A 13,360-nucleotide genomic window follows, 5' to 3' on the forward strand; every position below is an offset into this window, starting at 1 on the left:
AGTTTTACACAGACACACGGGACAAATTACTTAACATTTATTTAAAGAAGCAAATGGACAGCATTCATTCATACACCACATTAATTATACAATACACAAGATTACATTTAGCATAGAGGTAATTCATACATCCTAAAGATAATCCAGGATAATCCCACTTTTAGTCTCAACATTTCTCCCTATTGTGTCACAGTTACAAAAAATGAGGCATTGCATATGGCAAAAGCTAGAATAAAAAAAACATACAAAAAGTTAGGCTACTTTCACAGAAAATTCAAAAGCGTGCATGATGGGGGGGAAAAGAAATAAAAGCTTTATTTCCACAGTAAGAGCAGCAGCTGACAAAAGCTGATCTTAGCCCTTTGTTCTTCATGAATATTATACAAGCTACAGAACAGCTCAACCTGAGCCCCTGAGTCCCTGACCCTCCTCCTCTCCTAAACTTGGGAAGGGGGCTTTTGATTAGGTGTAATGAGGCATGTAAACCCACACCTGAACCACAATTATTAGTCTGCTATGCCAAACCCCCGGTGCAATGCATACCACTAATAACAGAGCACAGATGCAAGCAAAACATTAAGAGGTATCTACTGTGATAGCAATGATGGTATTATGGACTGGGAGACTGAGCCTCAGAGGCACCGTGGGCTTGGGATGGGGTAGATAATGAGAAAGGGGGTAGGGGCACAGGGGCAGGTGGTGAATAACGCATAGTGGGGGAGGGCATAATCCAGTGCTGTGTGCCCTTGCCTGCTGAAAAGACCTGTCTGTTCCACTCTCAGTTTAAATGGAGATGGGAGAGATGAGTGGGGCAGGGGACGGTCTAACAAGGGGATCATGACAAGAGGAGAAAGTTGGCATTCTAGTGAACAGCACAGACCATGACAGTTCATAGTTTGCTTGTAATAGGCTTAATTGGAACTGAAACCAGCCATTGTGCAAAGGTCCTTCCTTATTATTTGTAAATTCAGTACACAGTCACTGGAAGATAGTAACCCCCATCAGGTCTGATGCAGTTTCGGCCTGAAAACTGAGGCAGGTACAAAAAACACCAAACACACATCAGATTAAATTCCACGCATCAAATTGGAGGTTAGAATAATAAGGCCAAGCTCACCCGAGCACTGACGTGGAAAATGCACCAGTGACAGAAAGTTCATGAAACAAACAGCTGAATTAAAACAAACAAACAAAAAAAAAAAAAAAAACACCCCACAGAACATTATGAGTGACACTGCCAGCAGTATCAATAGAGCCTGAGAAAACAGGAACTAAAAGAACATGGTTTTGGCTTTGGTGTAACGCTGCACAACATGAACGGTGGGATGCTGCATGTAATCATCTGAAATATCAACACAATTGTGCACACGAACAGCCCTTTGCATTTTGGAAATTTAAAAAAAAAAAAAAATTCTTTGGCATCCATGTTGAATAAAATGAGGGCAGTATGATCTAGGTTGTAAGTAACCTGCGTTACATAATGTTAAATTGTAATTTTTAGAGTTTAACTGCAATTCTTTTTGTTAATGCTAAAACTACCAATGTTTAGAAAAAAATACATCTATTGACTCACTCACGCTGTTTCAACATCTGCAAACTAAAACTTAGGACAAACTACCCAACATAGATTTGGTAAGAAACAGCCAACAAACATCACAGAATAGTGTTGCTGAATAAGGAGCTAAGAAGAAACTCTGTGACCACTAGAGGGCGGCAGAGACTAAACATTGATAAAGGGTAGCCAGTCCTCCATGTTGGCACACAGTACTAAGGCCTTAAGGTACAGAGATTAAAAATGGGAGTGTATGAATAGTGTTTAGAGGAACGCATGCATGTGTGTAGTACCAATATGAACAATGCATAGAACGAAACGTAATATTCTGAGTATAAAAACAGGATAAGAAAAATAAAGTTGTTGCACTTAGGAGTTTGTAGACCATTTCTTCCCCAAACACCATTCTCTCTCAGCATTTCTTAATCAGTCCTGGTGATAGAGGTGTAGTGTAAAAAGTGCACAGGTGCATAGAGAATGGCTATAAAACTCAGGATATGACAGAAGCACCCAAATATTACGATATAATTTGGCTCATCGAACATTCCTCTGCCCTTGATGTTTTTACAAATCTGTGTGTACTCTTTAACCTTGAGATACAAAATAATATTGGTCATTGTCTTGATATTTACTCTTTATATAATCTTTGTTATCAAGAGATCTGGTAATCCTTTATCCTCCACTCTTCATAATCTTAACCCCTGCTGTTTTCAGTGTGGCAGAGGGACCATCACTTCAACATAGTTGGTGGGGAAGAATCCTGATTTTCCACGGAGGCTTCCTTCATACCAGTTCTCATCGATTTGAGAGACCAATTTAATGATGTCACCCTCCTGGAAGCCCAGCTCTCCGTCATTCTCTGGCTCAAAGTCATACATGGCCTTACAGCAAGGCTCAGCTGAAGAAAGAGACAGAGGCACAGAGATGGAGAAAGGGAGAAAAACAAAACAAAAAACAAATACAGTTATTCCATGGAAACAATTTCCCTTCAACGAGGTTAGTATATTCTCCTTTGAAAGGTTTTCATTATAGGGAATTTAACACCAATGTTTTCCAGTCCACTCTGTAGCCATGAAGTCCAAGTCATAAAAACTGGAAACATAAAGACTTTTAAGTTAGTCACCAGTGTGCTTAAGGAGAATCCTTCTGAACCTCAAGAAATCAATGCAGGAGTACAAATCAGGCTACATATTTTCCCCATTATTTTCTTCTCTTTTGTCTGAGAATTGATTCAGACTTTAAACTGCAAATTAAATATTTGGGTACATCACGATTGTTTTTTTTTCTTCTTGAGATTCAGAAGATTCAGTCATCAGTGCACTAAGCTGTCAGATACATACAACTTCATACATAATACCATACTCAATGGTTATTTAAGATGTGTTTTTGTTTGCCAATGAATGAATGTATGTATCTGCAGCCTTGGTTATTAATTGACCCACCAATCACAGTGTAGCAAAGCTAGTGAGACACTTCACACTAATGCATAAACTTTTCTGCTACAAAGATGTGCAACAGGCTGAGTAGTAGTAGTAGTAATAGTTTTAAGTTCAGTGCAAGTGACACATTTTCTTCCTCTGTCCACTCACGCCGTCTGTTCTTGATGGACGGTCTTTGGAAGGATGGCCCTTGATACTGTGCTGTGTTTGCTTAATGTTGCAGAAGGAAAGACACATCAGTCATATGAATGAGACGCACGCACGCACGCACGCACGCACGCACGCACACACACACACAATATGAAGAGGGATAAAACAGAATGAAAGAAGTGTACCAGAAGAGTAAGCTGGAGGGCTTGAAGCGGATGAAGAGCATCCTCCGTTTGAGTGTTCTACTTCTCCAAAATCAAAGGCTGGTTTGGGTTTGGGTGTGTACTCTTGTCTTGGGCGAGACTGAGCATCATTTACCCTGCAAACAATCAGAATCACAAACCATTACCTCTTTGAGCTCACAAGTAGAAGATGTGCCAATACAAATACAGACATGCTAACAAAGAGTTGGCCGATCTTATTTTGGGCTTTAATCCAATCACAAAAACTAGACACATTTTATTAAAAGAAAACAAAATGATCTAAAGTTCTAAACTAAACTGATATTTTGTTTCTCTAACAGAAAAACAAAAAACTAAACATATTTTGCAGCTTGGTATTCATTGGATGTAATCAGATGGATAAAAGATACGGCTGAATCATCCTGTCATGAGCCAGAGGACGAAGCCTCAACATACAAAAGGCATGCCACTTTCCAAAAATAGTCTGGTGCTGACCTTTCTCTCAGTTTGTCAGAAAGCTCCTCCATGATCTGTGTGGCCTGTCTGTGATACTGCAGCAGAGACTCCACAAAAGACGACAGCTGACTCACCTGCTCCACCTACAAAGGCAGAAACATGATGAGTATTTAAAAAACAGAAAAAAGAAACGAAACATGGTGACAGCAAATACCACACCAAACAGGTTTGACGGGTTTCGCGTAACTGCACAGCACATTGGAAAAAAAACAAGGCAAGTCAGGTGATACGTACTGCCTTTAAATACTTGTGTGTTTTGATGTTGGAGAACCTGTGAGCTGCCAACTACATGCATTTCCAAAACATGCAACAGTGAAACAGTTGGGCAATGTAATTTCACATGGTTCTCATGTTCGCTACGTAGTTTCTTATGTGACTTGCCACTCTTTTCTCAGTTTAGTGCTACTGTATTAATGCACCATTACAGACTTTAACAAGTAATCCATCAGCATACCTTGCATTATAATACATTTCCTCCTAGACTTAGATCTGCAAGTACTGGTACACAGATAGCTTGGCAGCCACAAAATCTGCCCTAAATCATTATTCTTGCTAAAATGATTAAAGATGACTATAGACTAAATAACCATGTTTGTTGACACTGAACTAGGTTAACAATTGGTCAAAATTAAAAGCTACTGCTGCTTTTAAACTCATTGGGGATCTCTTGTCACAATACATTCAGTCTCTATCAAAGTATTTTTCATTATGCATAATGCTGATAGTGCTGTAGAATAACAAAGAGTGTCTCACTGGCACTCCTGCAGATATATAATCTAAGTTTATACAGTCTTCCTACAAGTTAATCCTTTTGGTCTTACACAGAGCCACAAATGTGGCATTAATCACATCAATACTTTTGTTACATCAGACTCATTAAACAATGTCAGGTTTTCTTACAACTATCTGTTGAAGGAACTTGGCGCAGCAGTTCTAAAAGCCACATTGTACTACTTAATACTCACATCTGTCTCCAGGAGGTTGTGCATTGAGCGCTCAGCCAGTTCTTTGGACTCGTGGAACTTTTCCAGGGCCTGCCTGATCTCTTCATCTTGGATTTTACCTTGACGTTTCTTTTTATAGTCATAGTCTAGACGGCGGCCCTCCAACTTCTTCAGGTGGAACTGCAAAGTGGGGGTGGGAGATTAGTGTTACAATTAGGAGGATGAAATTTCACAGAATATATACTATCATACAAACATCAAAAGATTTTCACTTGTTCATAACTGCTTTGACAAATGTTCTTTGTCATTAGTGTAATTCAATGTCAGCTTGGATTCTGAATACTTTTTTATAACATTGTAACTCACATGCAGACTGTAGAGCTCATTAGTGAATGCCTAGGCCTGTATGCGCAAAATCTTTTGAGTCTACCTGAATGTCTTTGATGTCCTTTTCAGCGATTCCCTGCAGTGGGTCAATAAAGTTCTGCTTCACATCAATATCCAGCGCATCCTTGACCTCAGCCAACCTCTTCATTGACTCTCCTGCATCTATAAGAGCCCCACCTGTGGAAAATGCACACACAATTAGCATGAGCATGCCTAAGATAATATGAGTCATGTAATTAGCAACAATCAAACACAACAAAGCCCCCAAATTAACAATGTCTGTCGGCAACCCCCTCACAAATGCACACAACTCCCCTATCATACTGTCCACATTCTTGTGTCTTTTCCTAATTTAAAGCATATGCTATCAAGTATAACATGCCTCTTCTACCTTATATCTTTTCCTGCTATTAACTGCTGTTCTTACCAAAGTTGCTACTCTCGCCGATTTCATGTCCATATTTAGTCATACACTCCCCCAGCAGGCCCTCAGCCTGGGGGTAGCCTGGACTGTTGACCTGCCCACGGATTTTGGAAACTGTGGAGAGCATGCTAAGCTTAGCTCTCGTTGCTGGATTAGGCTGGATGTACTCTGTTGTTTTATTGAGGACTTCCACTACTGCTTTGCTAGTAATATCAGCTTTCTGGTGGCACACAAGAAATGAAAAAAATTTAATGCAAGTTGAATGCCATTAGGGCCACTTATGTAAATCAAAGGAAGCTGGAAGAAATTATTTCAACAAGCTAATACAACTTAAACACATGAGCTGTAAGTATTATGTGGAATGCAATAAATACCCTTTCAAGGTCCTTGAAGTCTTCATCCAGTTTGGTTCCCTCTGCACCTCCAACCTTCTCACTCATCAACTGTGAACCCAGAGCAAACAGAAAAATACAACTGACTGAAATTAACATTCTGACTGGCCTTCACGGAGGATTACGAAGACTGAAAAAGAAAAATATTTCATATAAAATTTCTATTGATATCCCTGTGAATGTTTCTGAAAACTGTAAGCCACTTTTTCTACAAATGTTGTAAACATTTGAGCTTGACAAATTCTGGCTTCTCTAAATAATCTCCAGAGAATCTAAAATGCTGGTTGTCTGCGCCAACACAAAATGCCTAACCCTTTGCATACAACTCTATCCACTTCCAGATCCAAGGACACCTGTGCTTTTAGAATAGAATAGAATTCAACTTTATTGTCATTGCACATGTCACAAGTACAAGGCAACAAAATGCAGTTTGTTTCCATCCAGAAGTGCTTTAGCCATGATACAGATATATTACAAATATATGTTAGCAATAATATAGATATGTGAGTATATTACAGAAATGGGTCTATTATGGTATGTTATAATGTACACGGTATGAAGTATGTTATGAATATGCTATAACTATAAGTATGTACAGGCTGTAGTGAGTACAGGCTATGAACAGGATATAAATATGAAAAACTATACAGAATATGAAATTTAAAAAAACTATACAGAAATATGAGATATACAGTTATACAGAAATGTGAACTATGCAGTTTATAAACAGTTGTAGAATTAAAAATTATCGAATTGTACAGAATGATTATTTACAGAGAATTATACATTAATGCAGTTAAGATAAGTGAAATATGTGGATAATTTCTACAGAGGCTATAGTGCTAGTGGTTGAGAGTGGTGGCTCAGTCCATGTTATTATTGTGTGTATGAGGGTACAGTTGTCCATTGTGTGTGTAGGTGGTTGTGGATGTGTGTATGTCCATGTGTTAACGTGGGGCAGATGTCAGGAGGCAGAGTTCAGGAGTCTGACAGCTGTGGGGAAGAAGCTGTTCCGGTACCTGATGGTCTTAGTCCGGAGGCTCCTGTAGCGCCTCCCAGAGGGCAGGAAGGTGAAGAGTCCATGTGATGGGTGACAGGGGTCTTTGATGATTTTCCCAGCCCTTTTCAGACACCGCTTCCTGTAGATGTCCTTTATGGCAGGAAGTGGTGCTCCGGCGATGCGCTGGGCAGTTTTCACAACCCTCTGCAACGCCTTTGCTTTTGTTGCTTTTAAAACTTTGTTGTTTATCTTTCAAGATTTTGTTTTAATTAACTCCCAAGTTCCAATACTTGTCCATTTTCCATGGGGGAAGCAACCTCCTCAGCTCTGTGTGAGGGACTGAGTTCTTTCCTCTTTACTTAGAACCATAATTCCATAAGGAATTATACTAGAAGTTTTCCTTTTTTCCATTAGGCCAGCACAGACTTTTAGCAGAGTTTCCTACACTACAGCCACATCCATGGATAATTTTAATAATCACAGATGCAGGCTTCATCTTTCTTCCACTAGGTCTCCTGGCAAGCCAAACAGAGGCTCATTGTGTGTGCGCGCTCTTATTTCAGTTCAGTTCAGTCCAGTGCAGCTGTCAGCAACACACTACACATAAAACTCTATGAACAGATGGATCGATCAATCTCTCCAGTTTATTGTACACAGGCCTGGCAATGTTTTTTTCTAACCTTCAATGACTCTGAAATTCACCCTAAGCACCTATCACCAAAGGGTTCATGGGAAATAGATTAGCCCTGGATGTTTCCCTATTTAGAAACTGAAATCAAAGAATCTCTTTGTACCAGATGAGAAGTTGTTATGCACAGTGGGAAGTCAAAACTTAGCTCATTGCAGCTCTGTGGTTTTCTGCCCTTATAACAAATCTGATCTGATCTGAAACTAATCAAAGGCTTGAGTTAAAAATACAACTATTTTTCTGTGCTTTATTGAACACAGACAAACACACATTCCCATTGCAGGAGGGAAAACAGTGAGTGAACATTTGGCTTTAATAACTCACCAAACCTCCAGCAATGACCTCAAACAAGCAATTAGGTGCAGATCTGACCTTGCAATGTTAGCTTAGCCATCTTCTATTGAGCACCACATGAGACAGTGGCAGGTTTAATTCAGCTTAGTCCAAGAAATGTCTTTGGCCAACAAGAAAAGTAAAACCAATTCAGCTCCTGTGAAAGGGTTTGGCTTCAGTATACTAAGGAGCAGAAATTACCACTTTAAAATCAAATTCATTTCCAAGTTCAAAATGGGCTAATTATAATGAATTATAATGTCAAATGGGGCCCAGCAGGCCCCATTTGAGCTGACATATTTTCTGTAAAAATATGTTGGATGATCCATATGACACCATGACACAGTCTGACAAGATGACTGGCAGTCTCCAAAAACTGGCAAAAAGGGAATACTGTAGCCAAAAGATGCAAAGCACAATGCCAAAACACTACACACTTCCTCCCTTTCAGAATCAGAATCAGAATCAGAATACTTTATTCATCCCGAGGGAAATTAGGGGTTACAGCAGGCAGCACGCTAATGGCGCATGCGCACTCACAAAGGATGATCTCCCTCCATCTCACCCTATCCCTAACATTCTCTTTTTTCACACCAACACTGAGGATCTCTTCCACCACTAGCTCCATGAATCTCCTCTGTGGTCTTCCTCTGTTCCTCTGGCATGGCAGCTCTATATTATTGGTAAAAACACAAAACTCTGACCTGGGCCTGCACGTCTGGGGTAGGGCTGGGCCATATTATACCGTTCACGGTAATACCGGTATAATGTTAGGCAACGATAGGAAAATGAAATATCGCGATAGAACGGGAGTAAAACGCGCATGCGCAGTGCCTTTGTTTTCATACGCACATGGCCGATTGTTGAGTGAAACAGATGAACCAGAATTGGTTTGTAAAAATGGTGCAACTTCCGTGATGTGGAACTGGTTTGGTGTTTGTCCGTCAGATACACAACAAAGCACATTTTTTTGCAGAACATGCAAGCGGCCGTTGTTATTGTCATATTTGTCGGACTAAGATGCTCTTAAATCTGGGAGTAATCTGGGTCCTAAACTCCGTATACTTCAGGTCAAACAACACTGCAGCATCACTTAGAGTTAAAAACTGTCTAAATTCTTTCATCTTTAATAAAACGATCAGAATTGCTGCTTTACCAGGTGTAACTATAAAGTTTAACTTCCAGGCATCCATGAAAACAAAAGTTATTACATTTAACGGAGTTAGAAGTTAGCAGGAAGCTAGCGGAAGTTAGCTCGCTAGTTTCGCTAGTTACCTAAGCATGATATAGCATGTTCTGACTGAGAGATTTCTGAAAAAAATCAAACGTACAGCTCTGCTATCACTTCCAACATAAATGAAGACAGGAAACTAAACAGCAGTGACGTTTGTAGGGTTACTGAAGTTGGGCTAGCTGGTATATAATGATGTGCTACGTGATCGCTAGCGACACAGCTATGTTAGCATAACATAAACAGTGAAGCTGGAGGACGAACACTAACACTTTTCCACTTATAAAAGTTAACGTGAAGGTTCTTCATGGTTAGAGACAAATGCAATCGCATGGCAGGGTGCTGTAAACGGACCAAACTTCAGTCAGGAGAACAACTGAGATAATCCATCCACAATACGAGGTTAGTCATTAATATACTGCAACAACATGGGAATAGAGAAGCTGCCAGAGAATTCAACATTAATGAATCAATGGTACAGAAGTGGAGGAAGCAAGAAGAATGAGTTTAATAAAGTTTGATTTATCTGACTGCTTTGTTTCGCTTAATGTGCCTTATAATCCCGTGCACCTTATGGTCCAAAAAATACGTACTGCACACTGCAGTTTAATGTTGCAAAGCACCTCTTTTTAACTTCAGTGGATATTATATATGGTTATGCTCAGGATATGTCAGCCCATTTCTACTGGAAATGCCTTTTGGTTAAACTTTCAGCAAGGAATTTGCATTTGCACTGTTACATTTTTATAAAGCTTTAATGTACATAAAAACCAGCTTCTTGTTTAAGTGAAAATAAATGGAAGGTTGTCTTTTTGCGCTAGTAATGTTGTGGAGTTGTATTTTGTCTCGCATCAATTATATCGTCGGTTATATCGTTATCACAAATTTTCAAATATATATCGTGATAAATATTTTTGGCCATATCGCCCTGCTCTAGTCTGGGGTATTTGTTTGGGATATTTTAATAAGATAAAGGGTAAAGCAACACAAAGTCCTTCTAATAAGGAGCAAATTAAAAATGGCCTCTGAAGAATGGCAGAAATTTGTGCAACACTGGTGGCCACATGCCGAGGAGAGATTAGTCTGTCAAACATAAAGGAAGTCTTAATAATCTGAGTAATTAAAGGTGCACTGATTTTTTTGATACGGTTATGAACCATTCAGCATTTATGTGATATTGCACAGGGATTTGGCACTTCACTTATAAACTGTAAAACATGCTGAAGGGCTTGTTTATTTAGTTGTTTCCTGCAACAGTGGCTATAGGAAATAAAAATTGTGGGGGGTTTTGTGTGGGCAAAGTACTAAAAACAGTAATTTGAAAAATCGCACATTTTATTTAAGATTTAACTTTAAAATGTAAATGTAGAATCTATATGTAATTAATATCTAGGCCATATGACGTAAGTCTGTTAGGCAATTACCTTACACAACTAATAATCTCCACCCCATTTTTTTCTTTTAAAACCTGAATGACAAGATGCTTAGCTGTGCTGGGCCAGGTAGTACAACTCAGATAAAAAAAACACTCAGTATAAATCTTGTGTGTTTGCAGCCATAGCATATTAAATAATTCTTGATTTTTCTATGACAGGAACTGGTCACTGTTCTGTATAGTTAGCAAACCACTTGTGCAGCTAGTTTAGCAAGAACTGGTTTCTGTGGATTCACCTATCCGTTGTTACAGTACTAACATAACAACTAGATCTGTGTTATTACTTGTGAGTTTGAAGCTGGCTTGGGCAGTATCCACATTACTAGGATTCCATTACTTACAATGGAGGACGCACACACCCACCGACGTAAGCGCAATCCCTTTTATATCACATGATGTTAGCAAAGCTGGTACAGGGACAACGCAGGTCATGGGCAGGTTTTGCATTTACATCAAAGGGCAGCTATTTATGTTTCTCTGATAACAAGCATTACTGTTAATGGATAAGTGGAAGCTGGAGACAAACCCAGTACAATAAATTCATGATGTAACAAGAATGCACAGACTTAAATTTGTGTAATCATCTGAATCTAAGCTTTCAAATCCCTCAGCTGTCTATGTTAACGTGTGCTGCTTCAGTTTTTACATGCTTGTTATGTGACATAGGAGATGCTCAGCAATGAGAAAAGCTAATGTTTAAAACACAGCACTGAACTCTTAAGCTTAGAGTTTTATACTTCCTTATTGAAGATGGAAAAAAAAAAAAAAAAGAACATTACACCAGGTGACTGATGAACAGAATATCTAAGAAATAATGACAGATCATTTTACACAGCTGGGAAACATATGAAACTTAAACACTTAAAATTAGTTTACTTTTAACTGTTATCATCTTAACAGGACAGCTCATCTGTCTCGGGGTTGTTGCGATACACCAAGAAACAGATAAGGAACCTTAGTTTTGAACAAGACTGGCTAACTGCCCTGCTATGGAAAACAACAACAACAACAACAACAAAACACTGAAAAGATACGAAGAAACTCCACCCAACGTACGAGGTCTCTGTTTGGGAGACGGAAAAGAAACCTCCGATTGTCTGCTGCTCTTTTAACATCAATTTAACAAGAGCACAAGCCAGGTAGTACAAAACTTTGGTAGAAGCTCGGTACAAATACTGTTCCCAGGTCTCACTTTCTTAGGGGAAAAAGTAATTTATCAGAAAACAGTGGGTGCATAAATACAAATCGTTAGACTTGAGGAAAACAAAACTTTTATAGAAAGATTAACAGCTGGGTTAACCAGTGCTGTGTCAATGTTTCGCTAATTAGCATTAGCTAAGATAAAGTCAACTATTAACTTTTACGTTAGCCGTTACGTTAGCAACACATTTGTCATATTCTGAAATGTTTAACAAAAACATAGCCTATGGTATATGCAGCAAGCTGGAGGTGTTTAATTGTTTGTTGTTAAAGTTTTCCGTTGTGCTTAACCAGGTAGTCAGAATGCTACATGGCTAACTAAACGACAGGCTAATGTTTAACTGTCGCGCGCTTACCTGAGTGGCTTTGTAAATCTGTTTTTTAAATCCTGCGACGGACATCTTTGCAGGTTTCAGCGTTGCCACCTGGACCTCAAAGAAGGGGGGAAACGTAAGGAAAGCAGTTGCTCTGAGTTCACAGCACAAACAGCGACTGAGCAACACGTCTCCAAACTTTGGATCGTGGATGAGAAGTTTGCTAAGCAACCACAGTTTCCTGGCTTCAGGTTCGTGTGGGAGGCTCCATCCGGCTGGATAAAGTAGACCAAAGCACTTCGTGTAGACTAATAAATAAAAATACTAATAAACTGCCCACCTTAAGGTATCGTTACTCCATATTAAAACTGCAAGTACTGAAGCCTAAAGGTTGTTTCTCTATTCTAATAAGTAACTGGTCATTCGTTTTTCCACACGATTTCCACTACTGATTCACCTATTATATTTTCAAATAATATTTTATAGCTGAATATAAAAGATTAAAATGCATTTTAAAAAGTAAAAAAAAAATCTAAACCTTAATTTGAGGTGTTAAATTAATTTACTGAGGACAAAACGAGTTTGTAGGAAGAAAGTCACAGTCAGCTAAAGTGATTTCCTGAACTAACTAATTCTAGCAAATCGATTTTTGTTGTAGATCTATGGTTAATGGCATGTGGAAACTTTAGAGTGTACAGTGTACAAGATCAAGTACAACAATGCTCTTGGCTTTTCACGTTTGGTTTTAGCCCACACCGAACGGTAACCATATGCAAGAACTTTTTTCATGCAGCACTGTGAATTTTCTTTAGGTTCTAGTCAGAATGTATTTATCAATTATAGTGCATGAATTATTTTTTTTAAGTGGCAAATTACACTTTTTTTTATATACGCAAATTAACCTTACACCAGCACATTCTTGCATCTTGGTGAGCTCACCATGACTCTTCTGTGGATTTAGGCTGTCTGGATTGCTTCTTTACATTCACGTAATCCCAGTCTGTCTCCATTATATGGTGATCAAGGGTCTGTGGGGATCAGACCATCTGCTGCAACACTCCTAACTCTTCCAGCGGCTGAAGATAGCGCTTCACAACTCCCACTGTCTGGCATTGGGAGGGAAGGTTCACAGAAGCATGAATTTGGGACCAGTCTGAAGCCTCCCTGATAATG

At 39.1% G+C, this 13,360-nt stretch overlaps 1 protein-coding gene and 1 long non-coding RNA gene across 3 annotated transcripts; one reads left to right on the forward strand and one right to left on the reverse strand.

Annotated features, from left to right (window-relative positions):
- Positions 1-21: 21 nt before the first annotated feature.
- Positions 22-12,534, reverse strand: LOC146687882 (endophilin-A2-like). Of its 2 annotated transcripts, XM_085438856.1 has the most exons (9): positions 12,230-12,534; positions 5,969-6,037; positions 5,598-5,814; positions 5,214-5,347; positions 4,805-4,963; positions 3,819-3,922; positions 3,327-3,460; positions 3,142-3,201; positions 22-2,450 (listed from the first exon to the last, which is right to left on the reverse strand). In XM_085438856.1, exons 1-9 carry the CDS (start codon positions 12,272-12,274, stop codon positions 2,263-2,265), a joined length of 1,110 nt encoding a protein of 369 aa, XP_085294982.1. In that variant the 5' UTR covers positions 12,275-12,534; the 3' UTR covers positions 22-2,262. The 2 variants fall into 2 exon arrangements, with proteins under 2 accessions (XP_085294982.1, XP_085294983.1); XM_085438857.1 differs by lacking the exon at positions 3,142-3,201 and having other exon boundaries at positions 12,230-12,526.
- LOC146687883 (uncharacterized) lies at positions 2,450-3,383 on the forward strand. Its single transcript, XR_014916351.1, has 2 exons — positions 2,450-2,548; positions 3,215-3,383. It is a non-coding gene; the product is annotated as an uncharacterized LOC146687883 (long non-coding RNA).
- Positions 12,535-13,360: the final 826 nt, after the last annotated feature.

This window comes from Copadichromis virginalis, linkage group LG18 (assembly GCF_057382275.1).
Source record: "Copadichromis virginalis isolate Kocher_CV1m ecotype Utaka linkage group LG18, C_Virginalis_male_GT1.1, whole genome shotgun sequence".
In the NCBI taxonomy this organism is placed as follows: Eukaryota; Metazoa; Chordata; class Actinopteri; order Cichliformes; family Cichlidae; genus Copadichromis; species Copadichromis virginalis.

What these genes read in the sequence shown, in the direction of transcription:
- LOC146687882 (XM_085438856.1), bottom strand. Translation starts at nt 12,274, where the DNA reads ATGTCCGTCGCAGGATTTAAAAAACAGATTTACAAAGCCACTCAG. An exon ending in CGGCGAGAGTAGCAACTTTG is followed by an intron (nt 5,348 to 5,597) that starts GTAAGAACAGCA and finishes CATTTTCCACAG; the next exon opens with GTGGGGCTCTTATAGATGCA. An exon ending in CCCTCCAGCTTACTCTTCTG is followed by an intron (nt 3,202 to 3,326) that starts GTACACTTCTTT and finishes TGCAACATTAAG; the next exon opens with CAAACACAGCACAGTATCAA.